The 27,395-nt window shown below is 40.2% G+C and overlaps 1 protein-coding gene across 16 annotated transcripts in view; it reads left to right on the top strand.

Annotated features, from left to right (window-relative positions):
* LOC124553717 (zinc finger protein 708-like) overlaps nucleotides 1-27,395 on the top strand; it is a 117,913-nt gene that overhangs the window by 12,500 nt on the left and 78,018 nt on the right. For 7 of the 16 annotated variants that reach the window (XM_047127624.1, XM_047127620.1, XM_047127630.1 and 4 more), the window contains 3 exons: nucleotides 6,019-6,097; nucleotides 6,618-6,706; nucleotides 25,794-25,856. In XM_047127624.1, coding sequence (XP_046983580.1) covers nucleotides 6,635-6,706; nucleotides 25,794-25,856 — 135 coding nt within the window. In that variant the 5' untranslated portion in view covers nucleotides 6,019-6,097; nucleotides 6,618-6,634. Of the gene's footprint in view, nucleotides 1-4,965; nucleotides 5,053-5,325; nucleotides 5,473-6,018; nucleotides 6,098-6,617; nucleotides 6,707-25,793; nucleotides 25,857-27,395 lie in introns of those variants that run through there. The other 9 variants (XM_047127635.1, XM_047127631.1, XM_047127634.1 and 6 more) reach the window with 5 other exon arrangements.

Raw genomic sequence — 27,395 nt, 5'->3', positions numbered from 1 at the left:
GTTCTTCCAGCAATAAGGCCACAGGAGGTGAATTTCAAACGGAGATACAATTTCAAGAGAGCTGATTGGAAAAAATTTGCTAAGATGCTGGACAAGGAGATTAAGTCTGTGCGGCCTATTCCTGAAGAATATGACAGCTTTGTTCAAACTGTCAAACATTGCTCCCGGGCATCAATTCCAAGAGGGTGTAGGACAATGTATCGGCAGGGTGTGACACCTGAAACAGCTTCTCTGCTGTACGGATACTATCGACTATATGAAGAAAACCCTTATAGCGAGGAGACTTATCTGGCTGCGCAAAATACTCTCTCCTCAATCTCTGAGGTGAAGAGAGAACAGTGGATTAAACTGATGACAGAATGTGAGATGAGTAGAAGTAGTCAAAAGGCCTGGAGATTGTTACGACACCTTAACAATGATCCCTCCCAACCCAATACGCATACAAATGTGAAGGCAGACCAGATCGCATACCAGCTTTTGAAAAATGGTAAACCTGATCATACCAGTAAAATCGGGAGATGAACCCTGGAAAGGGAGCCCGAACAAGAGGGAAACACTCTGTCTCGACCATTCAGTTTGAATGAGCTCGACTCAGCTGTAAATAAGTGCAAAGTCGGAAAAGCAGCAGGGGTAGATGACATAAGAAGTGAACAGATCAAGAACTTTGGTCCAGGCGCAAAGTGCTGGCTACTTGAGCTAATGAATAATTGTGTCAAGAGTGGCAAGATACCAAAATCTTGGCGGAAAGCAAAAATTATAGCTATACATAAACCAGGGAAAGACCGGGATGACCCCGAAAGCTATAGGCCAATCTCCCTCCTATGCCACCTGTATAAGGTATTGGAAAGGTTGATCCTCCAAAGAATTACAGGTATGATAGAACCATTACTGATCCCTCAACAGGCAGGATTCAGACAAGGAAAGAGCTGTACGGCACAGGTGTTGAATTTGACACAGCATATAGAGGACGGCTTCCCAAGGTGGCAGATAACAGGAGCGGTGTTTATAGATCTTTCAGCCGCCTAGGACACTGTCAACCACAGACTCTTGTTGTTGAAGCTATACAACCTCACCGAGGACTATAAACTAACCTGTCTAATTAGAAATCTTCTGCAGAACCGAAGATATTTTGTGGAATATCAAGGACAAAGAAGCAGATGGAGGCAGCAGAAAAATGGGTTTCCACAGGGCAGTGCACTGGCACCCACCCTCTTCAATATATACACTAATGACCAGCTGTTACCAGAAGGAACACAAAGCTTCATATATGCAGATGACCGAGCAATCACAGCACAAGGTCACAGCTTTGAGAGGGTGGAGCGGAAGCTAACTGATGCTCTGAAAGAATTAACTACCTATTACAGGGACAATCAATTGAAACCAAATCCTTCTAAGACCCAGACCTGTGCTTTCCACCACCGAAACAGACAGGCTAGTAGAACCTTGCAGATAGATTGGGAAGGAACCTCTTTAGAACACTGCAAGACTCCAAAATATCTCGGAGTCACTCTGGACTGTGCTCTTACATATAAGGAACACTGCTTAAAAACAAAGCAAAAAGTGGCTGCCAGGAACAATGTGGTTAGGAAGCTGACTGGAACAACATAGGGAGCACAGCCAGACACAGTGCGCACATCTGCATTAGCCCTCTGCTACTCTGCAGCTGAGTACGCTTGCCCAGTATGGTGCAGATCTACACATACAAAGAAAGTTGATGTTGCTCTGAATGAGACATGTCGTATCACTACTGGTTGTCTAAGAGCCACACCTTATCCGGCATAGCCCCCCCGGACATCCGAAGAGATACAGCAGCACGGAGTGAAATGAAGAAGGCATTAACATCCGAAGCCCATCCACTACATGGGCACCAACTGGCACAGCAAAGACTTGTGTCTAGAAAGAGCTTCCTTCACAGTACAGAACCACTCGCTGACACTCCACATCAACACCGGGAGAAGAGATGGCAGGTCAGATGCCAGCATCTGGAGAAGTGGCTGATCCCGCAAGAAGCATTTCCCCCAGGCCACACAGAGAAATGGTCCACTTGGAAATCACTCAACCGCCTGCGTTCTTCTGTCACAAGATCCAAGAGTAATCTGGAGGGGTGGGGCTTCCAGGTGGACTCTCTCCAGCGTGACTGCGGAGCTGCCATGCAGACATCAACACATCTACTACAATGCACATTACCTCCAACTGTGTGCACCATGGAGGACCTCGTAAACGCTACACAAAGTGCACTGGATGTTGCAAATTTTTGGGCATCCACTGTATAGATTAAAATTACCTTACGTTTGACAACACAATCTGTGTCTAATATTTATTTCATTCTTGACTAGTTTAATTTATAAACCATAATGTATGTATGTAGTAATGTATCTAATATTTTTTTTTTTTTAGTTTGCTTCTGACACGATAAATAAGTAAAATAACATGGAAACTAATTACCGTACAAGAACATAACTTGGTAGCATTAATGTCAAGGACATGGGGAAGAGAGATAATGCAGAATCAATTCAATTGAAACACTTTTAATGTGCTGCTACAGTACACCATACCATTACATACCAGTACCATTACTGGTGACGGTGATGGAGGCTGTTATGAAAAGCTTGCGATATTATTCGAATCTAATATGGCAAGTTAATAGAATTTTTGATCCATGTCAGTAAAATTATTGTGTAAAATCGATAGTGCAGCTTCTTACAGAAGTCTCTTCAGGGCCTTCGGAGTCTTTCACTTACATGTCAACATATTTACTCCCTAATAGTATTTGTTGTCCATAATAGGGGTAATTTTACTCTGTTCAGTGAAATGAACTTGCAAAATACTGGAAGGAAATGGAATTTCACATTCTGATTGAAAGTCTTTAAGAGGTTGCTGCAAGACATCAGGCAGCAAACTGAAAATCTTAAGATATTAATAAAATACAGAGTAAAAAAATTATTTTATTAGCCTCTCCTTCTATAATTATAATTAAACGTAATGTTCTTACTCAAGGATGCATATGATAGTTAACACTAAGGTTCAAATTAACAGGGTTTTAATGTTACCGTTATATGTAGGGCTGCCAGTACTCATTGTAAAATTCTGAAATGCTTGGTACAAAGTATGAGAGAAACAGCACTTGAATAAAAAAACCATTTCTAGCTTTCAGGGTCATTACTTCCTTCCTTTGGGAAGATGAATATGTTTTGTGACTGGAAATGAGGGGAAGATCACTTAGACCACCCGTATCGAACACTTACGTGACACATTCATGAGTACTGCTCCAAAGTTTGAGATCCATGTCCGATTTAAGCAACACACTGAAGCAACTCAGAGGCTGGATGGTAGATAGGTTACCAGTAGTTTCAAACTATGTGCGAGTATTATTTTGTATAACACTATTGAGAAAATTTAGAAGGCATGAGAAATCAGGGCTCGGATGATAGACAGCCTTTCTTCCCTCTCTCTATTTTCGAGTGGAACGGTACCATTTGGTTACTTGTGTAGTATGTATATACATAAAAATATGGAAGAAAATTGTGACTGCCTACTACATTAAGAAGTAATAGTTGAACTAACCTAAAGCTTCAAATGTTTTGTCCCACTGACACACTCTGACAATCAGTGACTTCCATCTATAGCAGTCTTACAATTTGGAGATGTCAGTATTGCTTCGATCTATTAATATTCCCTCACTGAGCTCTTTTTATTTTAAGATCACATAAACTGGATTTTTGAGAAACTACATACAAGAAGATGTGATTGGCATATAGCTGTTTATTTACAGAAAAACAACGACCAAAATTTAAGCATATCGGTAACGCACACAGGGCAAGAGCACATATCTGGGCAAGAGCACTATACTGGATTTCGCCCACTTTTCCCTAGAAACCTTGACTGGAGTAATAACTTTATTTGTAGCATAGTCTGAGGTCTACATTAGGTTGAAAAGCGATAATTTCGTTGACAGTTGTGGAACACAGCGAATGAGAAATAAAGGTTGTGGTAACAGACAGACGTGTGTCTTTGCCTAATATTTGTTTGTGGCATATTTAAATGCACTTTCCCACATTTAACGCATTTCTCATAATACAAAAAAATAAAACTACTAGGTCATCCCCAAAAAACATATATTAGAAAATGAACAAGCATCCGACGTGTTTTGATGCATATTACGTACAGATATCGTACACAAACTGGAAAAATGCAATGGGCGTTCCACTACGCATCCTTTACCATATTTGATTCGTTTTTCCGCATTTGCTACTGCTGGTATGGGTTCAAAGACAAATTCGAGCTGCAAACGTCTCAGTGGTAGTTAGCCTACATTAGTAAGCAGCACTTAATGCGTTAAAAACATTTAGACACATTGTTCGCAATGCGTAATATGTGTTATGCTATAAATCACTCTGCCTTTCGACCAATAATTTGTAATGAGTTGGTTTCAATCAATCACGTACGGCTCTAATGTGTAACCTTGACTACACTGCGGATTTATCATGTCACCATAATACAGATTATTCGCATTTAAACCTTCTTTCTACATTTTATTCTGTTAATGGAAGCTTCATTCAAACAATCTGGATTGATTTGACATTCCAAAACAACAGCTGAAGGCAAGTCTGTATAAACATTGTAGCCAACGTGTGACGTCACTTACGTCAACAGAGTTGTTTACAGGTCTAGTCACCAGGCAGCGCTGTCAAGCTTTCAGCCTTGTTGATGACGTCATGAAGCGATTCCTCGGGGCCTGCGAGACGCACTTTATAGCTTTTGCACAGCATGGCCAGTCTACTAGTATCTATGGTCGAAGTATCCTGTCTAATTTAATTTTCGCGTTTTATCTTTCCGGTTTTTCCGTACTGGTTATCTCACAGCCCACGGCAGAGTGCTTTGTCTTGCTATAAGATCTTTGGTTTAGGTGGTTTCTTTGATTCTTTCAGTGTGTGTGTGTGTAGGCAGGTGCAACGTCATAGTTCAGCGGAATTTTCTGTGTGACATTCTCCAGGTAAATTTTAAGCGTTTATAAACTGCAAGCAAGAGTAAGTGAAGAAAACTGTTTCGTAAGTAAGTTAGTGCGCTACTTCATTTTTATCACAATAACAGTTGAGTTTGACGAGTGTAATAGTTCGCGAATATCTTGTGATGACGCTGTGGTAGCTATGTTTGAGGCTGTTGTGTTTTAATTTTTAATGGGTACATAAGGATGAGATTTTATTCTGTATTTATGATCACATCACCTATAGTGTGTTTGGTGAAGGTGTAAGAGTGTTATAAATTTTCAGGTTATGTTCATAACAACTAAATACCAGAGTTATTAGAGCTTGTTTTTGGCCTGTCCGGTAAAATCGCTACGTGTATCTTAGTAAAAGAAATGGCTTAGATTGTGATGTGTTGTCAGGAGCAGTTTGCCCATGCAATGATCTCCGCCATGTACTTCGTGACTGATGAGAAAAGGCGGACAGTGAAATTCAACACATTTGCTATGTTAGTACGGTTATGTTGACTTACCTAGATATAATAATGATTGTGATGTTAATTTGCTGTGATGTAGACATATAGCGGCTCCAGATTTTAGAGCTAACGTAAGCATGTTTACAAGTTCCCACAGTTACATCATTTCATGCTTTGAGTATGTTCGCATGAAAGGAAATGCTGTAATTCTGTTGCATTTTGCTAGTTTTCCCTGTGCTTTGATTACTCATGTCGTTAGTATTCATCTAATCATGTGTAAATACCAGTTTGTTGTAGTGTGTGGGTTTTAATGGAGTTCTGTATAAGAATACTGTAATTTAGGAGCTGGCGAAATACAAAATACAAATTAACTGTAATTCGTCTAACATAAAGCATTACATGCCATCAGAACTTAATAGATCATTCATCATAGTTACAGTTAGTAGGAAGTCGTTTTATTAAATCAGTTTTTTAAGAAAAAACGAACCACTGTTTAATCTTGATGGTAATGAAGAATGAGAACTTTCGCACTGCGGTGAGCAATCTATGGTACATGTATATGGTTTTCTTTAATTGCAGGTAGAGATTCCAAAATGATGATGCTTACTATAAACTGAATACACATCCATGAATGAATACAGATGAAGGAAGTTTCAAGGTAATACCTATGTTGAAAATGCATATTAACTGATAAACAAACAATCTGTACTTCTAGATTCTCATCATGTCCCTATCAGACTGAAATTAACGCAATGAACAAAGTGTAGAATGAAATATTTGATGTTATTCAGAAATTTCGCTGCAATCTCTTGCCCACTTTGATTGTTTGTAATGCTGAAGTTAGTGCATGCACAAAAAATACACATCTTCCATAATTGTCACAATAGAAAAGTATCCATGAGCCAGTGTTAAAAACGAGCAGTTGCATCTATATATACTCAGTTTCCAGTGCATGTTACTTTATGAGTGTTCTCACTCTTCATGACCTGAGAAATGTAAATGAGTTTGTATCACTGAACCTACTTTTCCTCATCCTTTCTGATTCTGTTTCCTGTGTAATCACCCATTTGCTGCACCCATTAGATGAGTGAAAATACTGCCTTTGAGCTATACCTCATGGTAACAACGGAAACTGAGTACCACTGTTCTTATCTGATTGCTTTTTTTTTTTTTTTCAGACTGTAGTACTAAAGCAATGGACCAGGAGCCAGCTATGTGGATAAAAAAAGAGGGAACGGCCGAAGTGAAAACAGAGTTATACTTCATGGTGAGTGGCTTACTTGTATTTCTTAACAGTGTTTCATTAATGTGTACAGTATGGTGTGTGAATACGTAAAATTAATGTCATACTGCTGGAAACATGGGTAATTCTGTTTACTAAACAACTGATGAACTTTCACTCTTAAATGACATTTTGCACAGTGCATTGAAATAAGCCTGTTATTAAACCTCACATAGAATTCAGCAAGAGTTTCAATTTAATGTTCAGTAAACAACGAAAACTTTTTAATGCACAATTCAATTATACTGATAACGTGGTTGCCATAAAGTGGGTATATGCTGCTCTGATACGCTTCTTTTAAATGACAACCTTAATGTGCAACTTAAGAATGACTATGACCATAGTGAGTCTTAGCAGTGCCATTAAATTTATAAATGGTATGGCTGCAGTTAATGCATTATTGCAGTGTATCGTGGTATTGAATAAGAAATGTAATTTATGGGTGATGTTGAAGTGACATTTTCACGTCACTAATCCGAGAAGTAAATTTTGTAGTGCTATTAACATTAGGTGTTGACCTTGAATATGTGAACAAAGTGTAAGAAGAACTGTCAGCAGAGTCATTCCATGTCAAGTGGCCTAAGGATCCTCACTCGACCATCTCCAATTTCCATGAAATTTTTAGAGGTTGTACATAGACCTTACGTGAAACACTACCAAATTAAAGCTTCATAAATAGTATGGTGGGGCTACTAGCCACCTTTTCATAAAGGCTCAATTTTTGACATTGTGATTGACTAGAATAAATTATCAACTTTGTTTTACCATTGTTCAGGATCTGAGAGACCTGTCGTTCTGGAACTTTGTGATTCTGTTCAACTTTTTGGGTACAATTTCGTAGCTGTAAAAGAAAAGGTCAAACTATAGTAAATTCATCATAGTGTGCTATCAATGTGGCTCATAAATCTTTTCAAGCCAAATTTTGACTGTACTTCATTGCCTTGTATCTACTGAAAGAATAACTTTCTGAAGCTGGTACTTTAGTTATCTGCAGCCTGTCAGCATGTCATAAAGCACTGCCAGTGGCATCCAGATTGCTCAAATAATAACTGAGTTATCTGAGCTCACCTTGTCTGATCAGAAAAGTTTTTATTTTAGAGACAGACCAGTTTAGTGTCAACAGTTGAGTTTAATAACATGCTTCAACAATCAGTCTGAACCACATTGTTATGTAGCGAAGAGTGTTCAGATGTTGTGTGTGCCTTTTTAAATGATGTAAAGTGTGTTGCCATCACTGAATAAACATCGTTTATCGGTAAGTAAAAATTATTTCAAGGTATGGGGTGACTTTTTAGAAGTGTTTCAGGTTGTTTAATTTTTCTGTTGTATTCTCAAGGAAGTTCCCATTACCTATGATTGTTTAATATTTTTCAGTTGGAAATATACACCACTTTTACTTTATCTAATAGTGAAACAAACAGCAATTAGAAGCATAAATTTAATTGTAGTGTAATGGATATCAGTGAGGTTTCAGTACGGTGTGTCATTGGTCCTGCAGATAATTATGCATATCAGCTGAAAATATACACAATCAGTGAGACTCCATTCCAATCAAAGATTTTTAAGTAGTGATAGGAATTAATAAACCAAAGAAGTGAGGTATGTCTTACTGAAAATGCATAAATATGCTTTCATCACAAAGCAATACTTGTGGAAAAATATGACTTTCTACCATGATATTGTTGTAACCCTTTTGGTGCAAAGAACCATTCTGTTAATAAGGGTTTACAGATTGTCAATGTGGAAACAGCAAAACAATTGCAAGCAGTGACTAAGAGCAATGTGAAACCTGGTCGGAAGATATGTCCAGCTTGCAGAAACAATTTTTAGCAAAGAAAGCAGAAAAATCACAGTCAACTTCAAACCAGTCTGAAGATGAAGCATATTCAGAGGTATCAATTGATTCAATTCTAACTGCTTTTGGGGTCTCCCCACCAAAATTTCAGAGAATATCCAAAAGGGATGTGAAAGGTTACACAAAACAAAAAATAAGCGTAGCTCAACAGGCAATTGTGAATAACATTGCTGCTGCTGGAGGATTCCCCCCAAAAGATCTTCAAACACCTAGTACAAGCAAGACATGTCCAGATTGTGAAGATCATAAGCAGCTGATTAAGGAATTGAAAGAGAAGTTGCAATTGTCAAGGCAGCCTGAAAAATAGCAGATACTGACATTAGTACCACAAAGCTGTACTATAAAAGAGGCAATGCAAGAATTTGGTGTTTCAGAGAGGATGGTAAAAGCAGCTAGGAAGTTACAGGCAGAAAATGGTATACTAACTCTTCCAAAGAACAAGTGTGGCAAGAAGATTCCAGATGCTGTAAAAGAAAGAGTGGTAACATTTTTTCAGAATGAAGAATTAGTCGAATTTGTCCAGGTAAAAAGACTGTATCAATTAGAATAGAAAGAAAGATAGTTTTGATGCAAAAATACCTTCTCCTGAATAATTTGAAAGACATGTTTGCTGCATATCAACTTCGGCATGGGCCTGAAATTGGATTTGTCAAATTTTGTGAATTGAGACCAAAATGGTGCATCGCTGTGGGTGCTGCAGAACCCACTCAGTTTCTGTCTGCACTTTACACCAAACTGTGAAACTGATGCTTGCAAGCACTCCAATTAAAGAAGATTATAAGATTCTGATTGCTAAAACAGTGTGTAATTTGGAATCCAGACTGCATGCTTCATCGCTGAAATCTGTCCGGGAAAAGAACTACTTGAAAGTTTTTAGAAAGTAGTTTATAAGACAGTGATCCAAATGATACCATTGAGTTCAAACAGTGGGTGCACACTGATAGATACATTAGAAACAAAGCAGATGACTGCTGAGGATTTTATTGAAGATCTGATTTCAAAAATTTACAAACTTTCCACTCATTCTGTTGCAAAGCACCAGAGCAAGCACCTAAAATTATAAAAGAAAACTGTAAGCCACCTGAAATGATCATATTAATGGACTTTGCTGAAAATTATTCCTTCATTGTGCAGGATGCAGTTATAGGCTTTCACTGGAACAACAGCCAAGCAACTTTACACCCATTTGTTGTGTACTTCAGAAATAACTTGGACATCAGCAGCATCAGCTACTGTATAATAAGCGACAGCCTGAAACATGATGCAATTGCTGTAAATGCTTTTATAGTAAAATTAATAGACGATCTAAAGTGTCTCCTTGGAAAAATGACACACATTTACTACTTCAGTGATGGGTGAGCAGTGCAGTGCAAAAACTTCAAAAATTCTCTGAATCTCTGCCACCATCAAAATGACTGGAATCTCAGCTGAATGGAACTTTTCTGCTACAAGCCATGGAAAATCTCCATGTGATGGGATTGGAGGAACTTTAAAGTGCCTGGCAGCAAGAGCAAGCCTTCAAAGACCAACTGAGGACCAGATTTGACACCAACTGACTTGTTTAAATACCGTACAGAGAATAACAGAGGAATCCAATTCATTTTTTTAGGAACAAATTGAAACATTAAAAACTGAGCAGGAAGCAAGGTTAAAAAATGGCTGCACAGTATCAGGAACAAGAGAACCGCCATTTTGTGCCATTAAATGAAGAGCAACTTAGAAGAGTATTCAATGATACAAACTTCTTTGTGGCAAATGTTCACCAACATCAAGCGTTTCATTCAGAAATATTAAAGCCTTACAACTGGGCCCATAAATTGCCTGTATATATGATCAGAAATGGTTGATTGGTACTGTGTCTGAAGTTTCAGAAGAAGAAAATGTTTCATTTTCATGCACCCCAATGGACATGCACATTCATTCTATTGGCCAGCTAGGCAGGATGCTTGTTGGATTCCAAACCAACACATTATTTCTGTCATTCCAGCTCCATCAGCAAGAAAGCTTGTTAGAATCAACTGTAATTTCTATTAATAACAAATTTTAGCAAATGAATTAATAAGAACTGAAATATTTGGCTTGGAAACCATAAAGAGTACATGTATTTTTTAATGTAATATAAATGTAAGTTTATTTGATATGACAAGATTTATGAACCACTTTGATAGCACACTATGATGAATTTACCGTAGTTTGACCTTTTGTACTAAAATGAAGCTATTGTACCCAAAAAGTTGAACAGGATCACAAAGTTTGAGCACAACAGGTATCTTAGATCCTGAACAGTGGTAAAACAAAGTTTATCATTCATTCATTTCAGTCGCAATGTCAAAAACGAGCCTTTATGGAGAGGTGGCTGGTGGCCCCACCATACTATTTATGAAGCTGTAATTTGGCAGTGCTTCATGTAAGGTATATATATATAATAGAGGGAAACATTCCACGTGGGAAAAATATATCTAAAAGAAAGATGATGAGACTTACCAAACAAAAGCGCTGGCAGGTCGATAGACACACAAACATACACACAAAATTCAAGCTTTCGCAAAAAACTGTTGCCTCGTCAGGAAAGAGGGAAGGAAAGGGAAAGACTAAAGGATGTGGGTTTTAAGTGAGAGGGTAAGGAGTGTCATTCCAATCCCGGGGGCGGAAAGACTTACCTTAGGGGGAAAAAAGGACAGGTATACACTCGCGCACACACACACACACACACACACACACACACACACACACACACACACACACACACACATATCCATCCACACATATACAGGCACAAGTAGACATATTTAAAGACCTTAAATATGTCTGCTTGTGTCTGTATATGTGTGTGTGTGTGTGTGCGCGAGTGTATACCTGTCCTTTTTTCCCCCTAAGGTAAGTCTTTCCGCCCCCGGGATTGGAATGACTCCTTACCCTCTCACTTAAAACCCACATCCTTTAGTCTTTCCCTTTCCTTCCCTCTTTCCTGATGAGGCAACAGTTTTTTTGCGAAAGCTTGAATTTTGTGTGTATGTGTGTGTGTTTGTTTTTGTTTGTGTGTCTATCGACCTGCCAGCGCTTTCGTTCGGTAAGTCACGTCATCTTATATATATATATATAATCTCCTGTAAAAATTTCATAAAATTGGAGATGGTCTAGTGGGGAACTTGTCTAAATTTCGGCCAACTTGACATGGAATGACCCAATAGTAATGTTAAATTTCTGACAAATACCATATGAAACATAAATTGTTACACAGCCCGTATCTGCAGAATGAATTTGTATGTTGGCAGCGTAGTTTTCATGAAGCAATGGTGTTACACATTAAATATTAACAGGTTTGTTCATAACCACTTTCTGTCTTTGCTGCACGTTGTTACACATACTTTTGTGAAACTGCCAGAATGTTAGTTACTGGTGTAAATAATCTTACATATACATGTCACTTGAAATCTGATGCAGTGCAGCCATTTGTAGGGTATTCAGCTATTAGCAGGAAAACAAATTCACTTGGTGCCACTAGTATTTTTATTCTGCCAACCAGAATTGAGGTTCCTGACACAATCACAACTACTTGTGTACTATCTGTGCTGAATAAGTCTGCTTCAACGCCTGTCTTGGGTGCAACTGCAGAAGTACTGTGATAGCATTAATGCAGCATTTGCATTTGAATATATGTGAGTACTTCATTATAGTTCGTATGAACTACGTGATCAGCTTGCAATTCATTTGACGAGCAGTATCACAACAGTAATCATAAACCATCACTGTGAGGAAATGATAGGAAAGTAAATATACATTTTATTAAATACAGTAAAAGAGTGGTTAGACCCAACATACTTAAAGCCTTTGCCTTCACCCTTGACGTAATGATGGTTTGACATACAGAATGATATGTATGCACAACACACATCATGTGAATCAAAAGCAATTTGAAGAGTCATTGACCTTGGACCTGAACCTGAGAACTATTCAAAGACTAGGTCAAAATGTTGTGCTAGACACCCCCCCCCCCCACTCCCCTCCCTCCTTGAAATATATGTTGTGGCGAGAGACTGTTCCATAGTCCAGCTCAAGGCCTAGCCTATGTTGAAAGGTGGCAGTGTGATTGTGAGCTGACAAAGTCAAGAAATGTGAAAGCCAAGTAAAGGATGTGGTAACAAATTGACCAGTAGCACAGCCTAATGTCTACCAAAAAATCCAAATTGTGCCCAGAATGTAACTTCTACCTCTGACATTGTGTGCTGTGTTAGTGGGACTGAACTTCCCTATGACCTTAAGAGATGCATGTAGAGATTATATTAGTTGAAAGCCACCTTCTTTACCAAATTAATAAAGCTTAGTTTCTAAGTGGTGTATATTTTGGCATGAGCACATGCTGGAAAGTAATGGTACACAATTTTTATTTGAAAATTATCAAAGCATTTTAATTAAAACAAACTTGATTAACATTTTACATCTTTATTCTTAGTGTTTAAATATTTATTTCAAACGTAGTCACCATGGCACTGAACACCTTTCTCCCAATGAGACACCAGGTTGTTGGTGTCATCACTGTAGAATGTTTGACTTTGTTGGCAGACCCACAGCTTCACCTCTGCTCACACCAATTCACCACTATCAAACTGAAGTCGTTGAAGGTGTTCTTTAGGTTTTGGGAATAGTTGAAAATTGGGTCAAACTGGGACAGTATGGAGGATGATCAATAGCAATGAATCAAAGGTGTCAGCCTGTTGCAGGTGCAAAAAAAGTTGTGTGTGGTCTATCATTTTCATGCTGAAGGAGAGGGTGCTCCACATGTGGGTGAACTATTTGAATTTGTGTTCTGTTTTCTGAGGGTTTTCTGACGTGCTGACACTGTTAAATAACACACACACCTTACACACTGCAGTTCAGAACTCTCCAGCAGGAGGACGCTACATATTGTGTCAGCAAAGTTGTAACATCAACAGAGTAATATGTATGACAACTGACATGAAGAACAGAATCAAAGCTTAGGAGGCATTATTTTCTGGTACACCCTTGTAGTAATTTGATGCAATTGACAATTGCCTCAAATGTTGCAGAATGGTTCCCTTGGCATTGCCCAGCATCCATTTGGAAGCCATAATACTATATCCATAACATCAGCCAAAACATTATAACCACTGATCTGCTGTCAGTATAAACTTATCCAGGGAATAGCACCTCACCTTGTCTTCTAGTCACACTCACACGGTGCATGGAGTATCAGTGAGCATGCTGTCTGGGTGTAAAATAGGGAATGCACACAATCTGAGTTTGACTGAGAGAAGATTTTGATAGTCTGAAGGCTGCAAATGAGCATTTTGGAAGCTGCACAGCTTGATGAGCGTTTGAGGAGTGCTGTGGAAGTTTTCTTCAACACATGGCAAAACACAGGTGAAACCATGTCCAGACATTATGGGGGTTGGGCAAGTACCGCTCATGAGAGGTGGTACACATCATAGGCTAGGCAGACTGGTAAAAATAGACAGGCAGAAAATTGTGGCATAACTAACATGCAGCATTAATGCTGGGCAGAGTAAAAGTATGTCTGCATGCGCAATGCTCCAAGCACTCCTAATGATGAGTCTGTGCAGCTGATGACCCATGAATGTGCCAGTGTTAACGTCATGACATCGACAACTACAACTGAAATAGGCATGTAACTATTGGCGTTGGATGTTGGTGCAATGGGAGAGCACTGCATGGTCTGATGAATCCTGATACCTTCATCATGCCTTTGGGAGGATGTGTTTCTTGTTGCGATCTTCAGTCCTGAGAATGGATTGATGCAGCTCTCCATGCTACTCTATCCTGTGCAAGCTGCTTCATCTCTGAGTAACTACTGCAACCCACATCCTCCCGAATCTGTTTAGTGTATTCATGCCTTGGTATCCCTCTGATTTTTATGCTCCGCCCTTTCCTCCAGTACTAAATCAATGATCCCCTGATGACTCAGAATGTGTCCTGCCAACCGATTCCTTCTTCTAGTCAAGTTCTGCCACAAATACCTCTTCTCCCCAATTCTATTCAGTATCTCCTTATTAGTTATGTGATACACCCATCTAATCTTCAGCATTCTTCTATAGCACCACATTTCAAAAGCTTCTGTTCTCTTCTCATCTAAGTTATTTATCATCCACGTTTCACTTCCATACATGGGTACACTCCGTACCAATACTTTCAGAAAAGACTTCCTGACACTTAAATGTATACTTTAACAAATATCTCTTATTCAGGAATGCTTTCCTTGCCATTGCCAGTCTACATTTTATATCCTCTCTACTTTGACCATCATCAGTTGTTTTTCTACCCAAATAGCAAAACTCATCTACTACCTTAAGTGTCTTATTTCTTAATCTAATTCCATCATCATCACACGATTTAATTAGACTACATTCCAATATCCTCGTTTTGCTTTTCTTGATGCTCATCTTATATCCCCCTTTGAAGGCACTGTCCATTCTGTTGAACTGCTCTTCCAGGTCCTCTGCTGTCTCTGTCAGAATTACAATGTTGTCGGCAAACCTCAAAGTTTTTATTTGTTCTCTGTGGATTACAATGCCTTCTGAAAATTCTTCTTTTGTTTCATTTATTGCTTGCTCAATATACAGAGTGAACAACACTGGGGTTGGGCTAAAACCTTGTCTCACTCCGTTCCCAACCACTGCTTCCCTTCCATGCTCCTCGACTTTCATAACTGCCATCTGGTTTCTGTACAAATTGTAAATAGCCTTTTGCTCCTTGTATTTGATGACTGCCATCTTCAGAATTTGAAAGAGTATTCCAGTCAACATTGTCGAAAGCTTTCTCTAAGTCTACAAATGCTGGAAATGTAGGTTTGCCTTTCCTTAATCTATCTTCGAAGATAAGTCGTAGGGTCGGTATTGCCTCATGTATACCAGCATTTCTATGGAATCCAAACTAATCTTCCCTGATGTTGGCATCCACCAGCTTTTCCATTCATCTGTAAAGAATGAATGTTAGTATTCTGCAGCTGTGACGTATTAAACTGATAGTTCGGTAATTTTCACACTTTTTTTTTATTGCAATTATATTCTTCTTGAAGTCTGAGGGTATTTCACCTGTCTCATACATCTTGCTCACCAGATGGCAGAGTTTTGTCAAGGCTGGGTCTACCAAGGCTGTCAGTAGTCTTATTGGATCTTTCTACTCCCAGGGCCCTGTTTCAACTTAGGTCTTTCAGTGCTCTGTCAAACGCAGTATCATATCTCCTATTTCATCCTCATCTACATCCTCTTCCATTTCTGTAATATTGCCCACAAGTACATTGCCCTTGCATAGACACTCTGTATACTCCTTTCACCTATGCCTTCCCTTTGCTTGTAACTGGTTTCCCATCTGAGCTCTTGATATTATTACAGGTGGTCCTCTTTTCTCCAAAGGTCTCTTCAGAATGCCAATAGGCAGTATCTATCTTACACCTCGTCATATATGTCTCTACATCCTTAAATTTGTCCTATAGCCATCCCTGCTTAGCCATTATGCACTTCCTGTAGATTTCATTTTTGAGACGTTTGTGTTCCTTCTTGCCCGATTCACTTACTGCATTTTTATATTTTCTCCTTTCATCTATAAAATTCAATATCTCTCCATTATCCAAGGATTTCTACTACCTTCATTTTTTTACCTACTTGATCCTCTGCTGCCATCACTATTTCATGTCTCAAAGCTACCCTTTCATTTTCTACTGTGTCTCTTTCCCATGTTTTTGTCAATGGTTCCATAGTGCTCTCTGAAATTCTCTATAGCCTCTGATTCTTTCAGTTTATCCCGATCACATTCTTAAAATTCCTAAATTTTTGCAGTTCATTCAGGTCTGCATAGATGTCTGCCTATTACACATTAAAACCATCTTCAACTGTCAGTCGTATCTGTCAGTCAAGAGACTAGATTGGCCTGCATGTTTTTGTACTGCTTGTGTCCCTTCACATTTCCACTTCACTATCACATCGAAATCAGTGGACCTAGGGATGCTCAGGACTGAGGAAATCACATACAGATGCGACACAAGTGACACCCAATCACTGACAGCGTTTGATGTCAACGAATTCCGCAGAGCACCCAATTGTGCTCTCTTATGTTGTCTAATGGCTACTCAGGTTGCAGATATGGAGTGTCAGGCAGTATGTAGCAGCATATTGCACCTAATATGAAAAAGTGTGTTTCTGGCGGTAACCGGATACCTTTGAGCACATAGTGTATGATGAAAATATGCCCTGTCCAAAATTCTAACAGATGGCATCCTCTTACATTCCTTGTCCACATTCCATATCCGCCCACTAATTTTCCCCCTCTGCCTTGCCTCTTCCCCCCCCCCTGCCTTGCCTCTTCCCCCTCTCTGCCTTGCCTCTTCCCCCCCTCTGCCTTGCCCCTTCCCCCCCTCTGCCTTGCCCCTTCCCCCCCTGTGCCTTGCCCCTTCCCCCCCTCTGCCTTGCCCCTTCCCCCCCCTCTGCCTTGCCCCTTCCCCCCCTCTGCCTTGCCCCTTCCCCCCCTCTGCCTTGCCCCTTCCCCCCCTCTGCCTTGCCCCTTCCCCCCCTCTGCCTTGCCCCTTCCCCCCTCTGCCTTGCCCCTTCCCCCCCTCTGCCTTGCCCCTTCCCCCCCTCTGCCTTGCCCCTTCCCCCCCTCTGCCTTGCCCCTTCCCCCCCTCTGCCTTGCCCCTTCCCCCCCCTCTGCCTTGCCTCTTCCCCCCCTCTGTCTTGCCTCTTCCCCCCCTCTGCCTTGCCTCTTCCTCCCCTCTGCCTTGCCTCTTCCCCCCCTCTGTTTTGCCTCTTCCCCCCCCCCTCTGCCTTGCCTCTTCCCCCCCCCTCTGCCTTGCCTCTTCCCCCCCCTCTGCCTTGCCTCTTCCCCCCCCTCTGCCTTGCCTCTTCCCCCCCCTCTGCCTTGCCTCTTCCCCCCCCCCTCTGCCTTGCCTCTTCCCCCCCCCTCTGCCTTGCCTCTTCCCCCTCCTCTGCCTTGCCTCTTCCCCCCCCCCTCTGCCTTGCCTCTTCCCCCCCCCCCCCTCTGCCTTGCCTCTTCCCCCCCTCTGCCTTGCCTCTTCCCCCCCTCTGCCTTGCCTCTTCCCCCCCATCTGCCTTGCCTCTTCCCCCCCCTCTGCCTTGCCTCTTCCCCCCCTCTGCCTTGCCTCTTCCCCCCCCCCCTCTGCCTTGCCTCTTCCCTCCCCCCCCTGCCATGCCTCTTCCCTCCCCCCCCTGCCATGCCTCTTCCCCCCCTCTGCCTTGCCTCTTCCCCCCCCCCCCCCTGCTGCCTTGCCCTTTACCTTCTCGGCCTTGGCCTGTAAAACTCAACTGAAAACCTGACGTAACACGGGGCACAATGCCTGAACAACAGCATTATTGGAGATAAAGTGTCAGCATGAATCATAAATTTGGTGATCCACAGGATGGATTTCACCTGTTTTTAAATTCTTAATTGAAAGTTCAATTATAGCTTGAAGCAGTAACATATTTGGTAAGGTAATTTCCCAAATAAATTCCCTTCTCATCTTTGAAGGTGTCCTATAGCATTACTACTAATTGCAGCAGTTATCTGTTAGTGGGAGGATCTTGTTCACCACCTATTGCTCCTAATTTGTCTAAATTAATGTGGGTGACCCCTCTTAGCAAGTAATGCGCCTGCCCCTGTAACTGCAGAGCTAATGTATCCTGCTCAGAATAGAGATTACCTTGTGGAATATCCCACAAGTGATTATCCCATTGGATCAATTGTGCCTGGATTGTATGTATTTGCTTATGGTGGGGCTGACAACTTTCTAAACACTCTGTTCTGACACAAGGGTCTCATGATCGGAGCTCAGTCAGCTAGTACAACATATACCTCCTCGGTGCAGTTGGTTCTAATCACCAAGGGGTTGTCCACACCGGCATGCAGACAAGCCACAAGTTCGGCAACACTACCCTTACTACATGGAAGCTGACACACTTTCAATTCGTAGATTAACTGTTGCTTCTGCAATAAGGACAAACTGGGTGAGACATGGGACCCCATGTTCAGCAGTGGATACCTACACACACACACACACACACACACACACACACACACACACACACACACACACACACACACAAAACCTCATGGTGAATTGAACAGTATGAGGATACCTCTCCTTTACTTGCAGGGAAGTAACCATCCTCTGTTACCAGCCAAACATCCAGCGGGAGAAAGGGAAATGAAGTGGAAGCACTGGATGGATTGGGGTTCACATGCGTCACCATTGTTTATTGAAATGTATTTATTTAGGAAAAATAACTAAAATCAGATACATTAGCAGGATTACAAACGACACTCTGAACTTTGATTTTATCCATACTGGATGAGAGGTCATGGTTGTGATTGTCAAAGTTAAAAAAATATATCAGCTCAACTACTTCTTTATAGTGTAAAACACTAAGATTGACAGCTGGAAATTGATACATAGCATGGATAATCAGAACACACTGAATGAACAGCTAACTGATGATACAAATAACTTTTTGAAACATTTCACTGGTTTCTTTTGGTAACTACATTTTTAGCAATTGGCAGGATACCATCATTCATGAGGTCCTTGGAACATGTATACATTATGTTTGTATAGACATCTGTGACTTCCTTGTTTACTTGTACGTGAGCTCACTCGCATTTGTGTCGTGTTTGGCTACGTGGTGTGTGGTATCAATGAAGATGCATGGGCGATTTAAGACGATAGAGGAGACAGTCATGTGGTTAGATGTTGAACACCATAGGCGACACCATTTTAGAGTATTTTTTATATTTTGACAACTATGTGGAGATGCACCTCGGAAGACACGGCTGCAACTAGGGAAGTAGCCACGATGTTTTAATTTTATTATCAGTTTATTGTGCCTGGTGCATGTTCCATTTTAGCAAGTTTTAACAGGTTCCTTTACTTTTTATTATTCTGATGATGGAAGCTTGACTTCCGAAACGCATCAATCTTAGTGTTTTACACTATAAACAAGTGGTTGAGCCGATATATTTTTTAAGATTGACACTCTGAACTTTTGAAATTTATGACGTTACCCACCCTAGTTTAGTGACAATGCAATTGAGGCAATAGTGAAAGAGAAAAGCTGTGTCTGACATCAGTCCTTAGATTTTACATTCAAAATATTCAGCTTCACAAACTGCAGCTCAGAAAATGCTTCAACAAATGAACAAATAATTGTTTGGAAAGAGATGGCTCTTTAAGATGACACAGAAGCATAATTCATCTCAAAGGTTAAAACTGAATAGCTATACTGGAAGACAGAGAAATTTATATCTGCCTCGAGACCACTAGAAAAAGGAAATTATTAAAATACACCTCAAAGTGCATCTAGATAGTTTAATAAAGTAAACAGGTGCACTGATTTCTAGAGCAGCGTTCAGCAGACAGGGCAAGTTGCTTTAAATCTTGCCCCAATGAGCAGTTAAGTAATTGAGAGTTAGTGTGCACAGATTGATATAACTGGCTTCAGACACGGTAAAAATTCTATGAAGTTATACTGTAGCAGTTGCGCAAGTGCTTCAGTAAGTGAATGTGCATGCATAGGAGCTCAAGAATGCTATTTAAAAAGGAAAACCAGTAATTAGTACTCAGAACAGACTTTTAGCAGTACATAAATAAAAGGTGAGGAAAGGTCACCCCATGACAACTTTAAAATAACAAACAGTTGGACAATTAAATTTCTTTCACTCTTCAATTCACAAATGGCCAGTGAACAAACACACAAAAAACGTTCAGAGCTCAATAAGACTTACAGTTCTACACACTTTTGCTTCTTCCAGCCCGTGAGCCTCTAATGTGCCAGTTACTTACCAACAGGCTATATTTTCACAAGTCTGGATGACATCTAAATATGACGTGAATGATTCACATAGAGCTGATCAGCATGTGGCCATTCTAACAGTGCGCAGTGGTATGTACAAGAAAAGCACTCATCCCATCAAACCCCCAAACATCAAAAGGTACAAAATTTTTGTACACATTTCAAATAGTAATTTACATAATTTGAGTGAAGGCTGCCCATTCGTAACTGGCAGTGGTGCATTCCATGAAGCTGATGTACAGAGGCAATGTTAACAGCCACAGTATGATGAGCACGCCCTAAGAGTCGAGGAGGGTGGTCTAGGGGTAGCGTCTTTGATTCATAATCAAATGTCTTGGGTCCCGTGTTCGATCCCCGCCACTGCCTAAATTTTGATAAATAATCAGCATTGGCGGCCGAAGACTTCCGGCATAATAAGTCAGCCTTATTCTGCCAACGGCCTTGTCAAAGAGGACGGAGGAGCGGATAGAGGTTCAGGGCACTCTCTTGTCCTAGGGGTGGGAAATTGCCCCTAAAGGCGGAAGGATCAGCAATGATCAACGACATGAGGATGCAGAAGGCAATGGAAACCACTGCATTAAAGACATGTAACGTGTATCCACAGGACAAGTGTCCTGTAATTGAAGAAGTGTCATGGTGATCTCTCCATTGGCAAAAGATTCCGGAATAGTCCCCCATTCGGAGATCTGAGAGGGGACTGCCAAGGGGGAGGTTACCATGAGAAAAAGATTGAATAATCAACGAAAGGATAATGTTCTAAGTGTCTGGGCATGGAATGTCAGAAGCTTGAACGTGGTAGGGAAACTAGAAAATCTGAAAAGGGAAATGCAAAGGCTCCATCAAGATACAGTAGGTGTCAGTGAAGTGAAGTGGAAGGAAGACAAGGATTTCTGGTCAGATGAGTATCGGGTAATAGCAACAGCAGCAGAAAATGGTATAACAGATGTAAGATTCATTATGAATAGGACGGCAGGGCAGAGGGTGTGTTACTGTGAACAGTTCAGTGACCGGGTTGTTCTAATCAGAATCGACAGCAGACCAACACCGACAACGATAGTTCAGGTATACATGCCGACGTCGCAAGCTGAAGATGAACAGATAGAGAAAGTGCATGAGAATATTGAAAGGGTAATGCAGTATGTAAAGGGGGACGAAAATCTAATAGTCATGGGCATCTGGAACGCAGTTGTAGGGGAAGGAGTAGAAGAAAAGGTTACAGGAGAATATGGGCTTGGGACAAGGAATGAAAGAGGAGAAAGACTAATTGAGTTCTGTAACAAGTTTCAGCAAGTAATAGCGAATACCCTGTTCAAGAATCACAAGAGGAGGAGGTATACTTGGAAAAGGCCGGGAGATACGGGAAGATTTCAATTAGATTACATCATGGTCAAACAGAGATTCCGAAATCAGATACTGGATTGTAAGGCGTACCCAGGAGCAGGTATAGACTCAGATCACAATATAGTAGTGATGAAGAGTAGGCTGAAGTTCAAAACATTAGTCAGGAAGAATCAATACGCAAAGAAGTGGGATACGGAAGTACTAAGGAATGACGAGATACGTTTGAAGTTCTCTAACGCTATAGATACAGCAATAAGGAATAGCGCAGTAGGCAGTACAGTTGAAGAGGAATGGACATCTCAAAAAAGGGCCATCACAGAAGTTGGGAAGGAAAACATAGGTACAAAGAAGGTAGCTGCAAAGAAACCATGGGTAGCAGAAGAAATACTTCAGTTGATTGATGAAAGGAGGAAGTACAAACATGTTCCGGGAAAATCAGGAATACAGAAATACAAGTCGCTGAGGAATGAAATAAATAGGAAGTGCAGGAAAGCTAAGACGAAATGGCTGCAGGAAAAATGTGAAGACATCGAAAAAGATATGATTGTCGGAAGGACAGACTCAGCATACAGGAAAGACAAAACAACCTTTGGTGACATTAAAAGCAACGGTGGTAACATTAAGAGCGCAACAGGAATTCCACTGTTTAAATGCAGAGGAGAGAGCAGATAGGTGGAAAGAATACATTGAAAGCCTCTATGCGGGTGAAGTTTTGTCTGATGTGATAGAAGAAGAAACAGGAGTCGATTTAGAAGAGATAGGGGATCCAGTATTAGAATCGGAATTTAAAAGAACTTTGGAGGACTTACGGTCAAATAAGGCAGAAGGGATAGATAACATTCCATAAGAATTTCTAAAATCATTGGGGGAAGTGGCAACAAAACGACTATTCACGTTGGTGTGTAGAATATATGAGTCTGGCGATATAGCATCTGACTATCGGAAAAGCACCATCCACACAATTCCGAAGATGACAAGAGCTGACAAGTGCGAAAATTATCAAAGCTGCTTACAAGAATAATATACAGAAGAATGGAAAAGAAAATTGAGAATGCACTAGGTGATGATCAGTTAGGCTTTTGGAAAAGTAAAGGGACGAGAGAGGCAATTCTGACATTATGGCTAATAATGGAAGCAAGGCTAAAGAAAAATCAAGACACTTTCATAGGATTTGTCGACATGGAAAAAGCGTTCGACAATATAAAATGGTGCAAGCTGTTCGAGATTCTGAAAAAGTAGGGGTAAGCTATAGAGAGAGACGGGTCATATACAATATGTACAACAACCATGAGGGAATAATGAGAGTGGACGATCAAGAACAAAGTGCTCGTATTAAGAAGGGTGTAAGACAAGGCTGTAGCCTTTCGCCCCTACTCTTCAATCTGTACATCGAGGAAGCAATGATGGAAATAAAAGAAAGGTTCTGGAGTGGAATTAAAATACAAGGTGAAAGGATATCAGTGATACGATTCGCTGATGACATTGCTATCCTGAGTGAAAGTGAAGAAGAATTAAATGATCTGCTGAACGGAATGAACAGTCTAATGAGTACACAGTATGGTTTGAGAGTAAATCGGAGAAAGACGAAGGTAATGAGAAGTAGTAGAAATGAGAACAGCGAGAAACTTAACATCAGGATTGATGGTCACGAAGTCAATGAAGTTAAGGAATTCTGCTACCTAGGCAGTAAAATAACCAATGACGGACAGAGCAAGGAGGACATCAAAAGCAGACTCGCTATGGCAAGAAAGGCATTTCTGGCTAAGAGAAGTCTACTAATATCCAATACCGGCCTTAATTTGAGGAAGAAATTTCTGAGGATGTACGTCTGGAGTACAGCATTGTATGGTAGTGAAACATGGACTGTGGGAAAACCGGAACAGAAGAGAATCGAAGCATTTGAGATGTGGTGCTATAGACGAATGTTGAAAATTAGGTGGACTGATCAGGTAAGGAATGAGGAGGTTCTACGCAGAATCGGAGAGGAAAGGAATATGTGGAAAACACTGATAAGGAGAAGGGACAGGATGATAGGACATCTGCTAAGACATGAGGGAATGACTTCCATGGTACTAGAGGGAGCTGTAGAGGGCAAAAACTGTAGAGGAAGACAGAGATTGGAATACGTCAAGCAAATAATTGAGAACGTAGGTTGCAAGTGCTACTCTGAGATGAAGAGGTTAGCACAGGAAAGGAATTCGTGGCGGGCCACTTCAAACCAGTCAGTAGACTGATGACCAAAAAAGAAAAAAAAAAAAAAGAGACGAGGTCCAAAACAGTGGGCCACAATAGTAGAAAACTGTAGCAGACAGGGAGCATCTAAATTCCACTGTCATTCTCACTTAATACAGCCACATGACCACAGTAGTTGTACAGATCAACGGACTTGTCAGATGATTCTCTTCAAAAACTTTGTCTAATGCTAAACATGGTCACTCTTAAAACAGTGTTCAGGTTTACCAAATCATTGAATCCACTGTTGAACATGGGAATTGAATAGCAATAAGAAGCTTGTCTGGTTGCTAGACATTACCCCAACCCCTTCCAAAGCAACGCCACGAAGTATTAAGTCATGCAGCACAATCCAAATCAGGCAGTTGTTTGGATGGGAAAGCTCCTTGCATAATGTGACTTCCACAGAGAAGAACCGACAGCAGATACAGACAGCCAAGACCACACCAATGTTCCGTCTTTTGTTAACAGTTCTGCCTGCAACTATTAAATTGACATAACTTTTAAAGGGCTACCAGTCTCTTCAATCTGTTCATTTCGGCTGAATTGCAAATACTGTTTACGTACCCTGTGCGGCTGTACCGTGCCCCATGGTGCCACAAGCTCCAAGGAAAAGAAATGACATACACCAGGTGTGGGGCATGAATTCAAAGAGGAAGCCTGCCATGGCTCAGATAGTAATAATAATAAAATCATTGTTATCATTATTTGTACTAGTATATTAGTATTACTGTAGGCAGTTAATTAATACAAAGATCAATTAATAACATAATGTTGCTGTATTCTTTCTATCTCCTGCCCAGCATCTCTCTTCAAGCCATCCTCTTTCTGTACACCATGTTGTTTCATTATTGTATCGATATGCTTTTTCTTAAAGTTAAATGGTCTACTATGTTTCTGTCAGTAAGGTGATTTCCAATCAAATTCTTTGGCTGCTAATTATCTAACATTCTCAACAGATGTCGATATCAGTTTAATGAATTTCATTCTATTCTATCACTGTTTCATTTGTTCTCATTCCAGCACTTACTTCAACAGTACAAGTTTTTCAGTCTTGATATGCTGGTGCTGCTCCATTAATAATCTTTCTAGAATTTTGTCTTCTTTTGAGATCAGCAAGTAAAACCCATATATAAAATCCAAAGAATAGGACTGTTTCAGCCTGTAGCTCATACTCTTTTTGTACTGTTAGAAACATGCTTGCCCCACCAAAAGGCGCTAATGATGTTAGAAAAGTAGTAAGTAGTGTGCCAAGGTAGGGTGTGTGTTTTTTAAATAATTTTATCACAAATAAGCATTTACTGAAGTGAAAGGTTTTGATTTAACTGTTCTAGACATTTTATGATTCTGATCGTAATAGTAGTATGAGTGATGTGCCACTTGACAGTCCAGTTCCTCCTTCCCAACACAGTTGATGTACGCTGTATTGTGTCATTTGATATGAACAACATTGATTTCATTGTTTTAGGTAGTAGCTGTGTCATTTTATTTGATTACACTACCATTATATGCATATGAAGATAATGAAGTTAGAAAATATGACTGAAAACAATAGCATAGGGAGAAGGCTTAAGTTGAAGGTCATAATGGATTTTCAAAGGTGTCGTCATTAATTAGTCTTAAAATTTTTTCTGCCTCCCATTGAAATATACCATGGTGAACTTGTCACTCAGAATTTTGAACTCAAAAGAGAACACTTAACCAGAAATACTATTTAGTTATTAAAAAGTATGACAATTGGGCTTTATATATGTGATACATTTTATATAATATGGGAGGACTGTGACTGCTTAAGTGTATTTATTACAGTTTGTTATTTTTACCACAGGCCCAAGTTTACCCACACAACATGAATATAAAAGAAGAGTTGGAGGAGGGTGTGAATAAAGAGGTAATTATAGAATTTATATGACCACATGGAATTAATCATCGCTGAGTTGTTGTGAAAAAATGAGATGGTTATCAATTGTGTGTGTATTCACTTTAGCAGTCCTGTGTTTACTTTAAATTACAGTATTATAGCATGACACAGGTTGGAAACGAGGAAACAGGTAAAATAGAACATTTTGTTATAGTATACCCATATGGATTTAAACATTGCCTTTGAGCAGGTGTAGTAATTTAGCTTATGAGTTCATAGAATTGCTTCTTTACATTATAAGCACAAATAAGAATTACGTAAGATTGCATTGATGAAGTTATATTAAAATTCGTACCAAGTCCCAAGACTCAAGCTATGATTTCCTGTTGTAATGAGTAGTTCCCTTAATGGTTCCATGTATGTGAACGCCAGCATTGTATGTTTTTATTTGCCATGTGATACTGCTGTGACAATTACATTCAAGGAAAACCTACACAAAGTTGTGCAGAAAAAAACAGGTGATCCTAACCTACTGAGTAGAGACACTGCAGGTGTTATGGACAGGCAGTCTTGTGAAGTACTATTGAGCAGTTTTCTGAAAAGTCACAGGAAATATGTGCAAGACTACAGACATATCTAGTTGGTGTAAAAATCTTCTTGAATGATTTTGTGATTCTGTATGATGGCTCTTGAAAAAAATAAATTCATCTGCAAGAATGGAAATGGATCCCAAAATTACTGGCCATGTGAAACATTTTAGTGTGCTTATTCACAGTGCTACTGTAATGTAGTCAGCCTGTAAAATGGGACCATAGTTCTGAAGTAGTATTTGGGGGGAAAGCTAGCTAAGTTGATGAGCCTTTCAATGACTCAGCACTTCTGCCGTGCAGTTAGTCGTTACCTTATGCCTTAAATTACATGCAAGCAGTAAGATACATTAGAACTGAATGGTACAAATGGATAGGTGTGATGTACCTGCCATTACCACATTGTAAACTATACAAGTACCTTTCCTCGTGATGGTGTCAGTCATAGCTAACACACACAACTTGTGGAATGAAAATGAATCTTCCCATAACTGCCTACCTATTTGTCGCAACAAGTATTTTAAGTATAGTTATATGTTGGCAATATAAAAATATTATTGAGTCGAAGAATCCTACTTTCACTACTGTTTGGGGGTTACCACCAATAGCATGCGCTTTCATTTATTGCACAAATTTCATCCATATTCATTCTTGCCCTTCGTCTCCCCTCCACTCTTCTGATGCTACCGTCCCAGAGGTGTATCATTTCTCTCTTCAGTCTACATTCCATGGCTTGCTAAATATTTCGAGGGTTTCTGCTCAAGGTTTCAGCCAGCTTTGGTCCAAGAGTATTTTGAACATGACAACTTTCTTGGAGGGCATTACATTCAGGAACTACAAATACATCAAGAATTTACTACTCAACAGTTTGATGGTAGTATGGTCTTTACATTTTATTCAGTCTGATTTCTGTTTCTCCGCAGTGACTCTCCACACAGCATGCACATGTTATGTCCATTCCAGCACTACTATTCAAGAATTA

Source organism: Schistocerca americana, chromosome 11, assembly GCF_021461395.2.
Source record: "Schistocerca americana isolate TAMUIC-IGC-003095 chromosome 11, iqSchAmer2.1, whole genome shotgun sequence".
In the NCBI taxonomy this organism is placed as follows: domain Eukaryota; kingdom Metazoa; phylum Arthropoda; class Insecta; order Orthoptera; family Acrididae; genus Schistocerca; species Schistocerca americana.
Note: the sequence above shows the minus strand (reverse complement) of the source record. Positions and strands in the feature narration are given on the sequence as shown.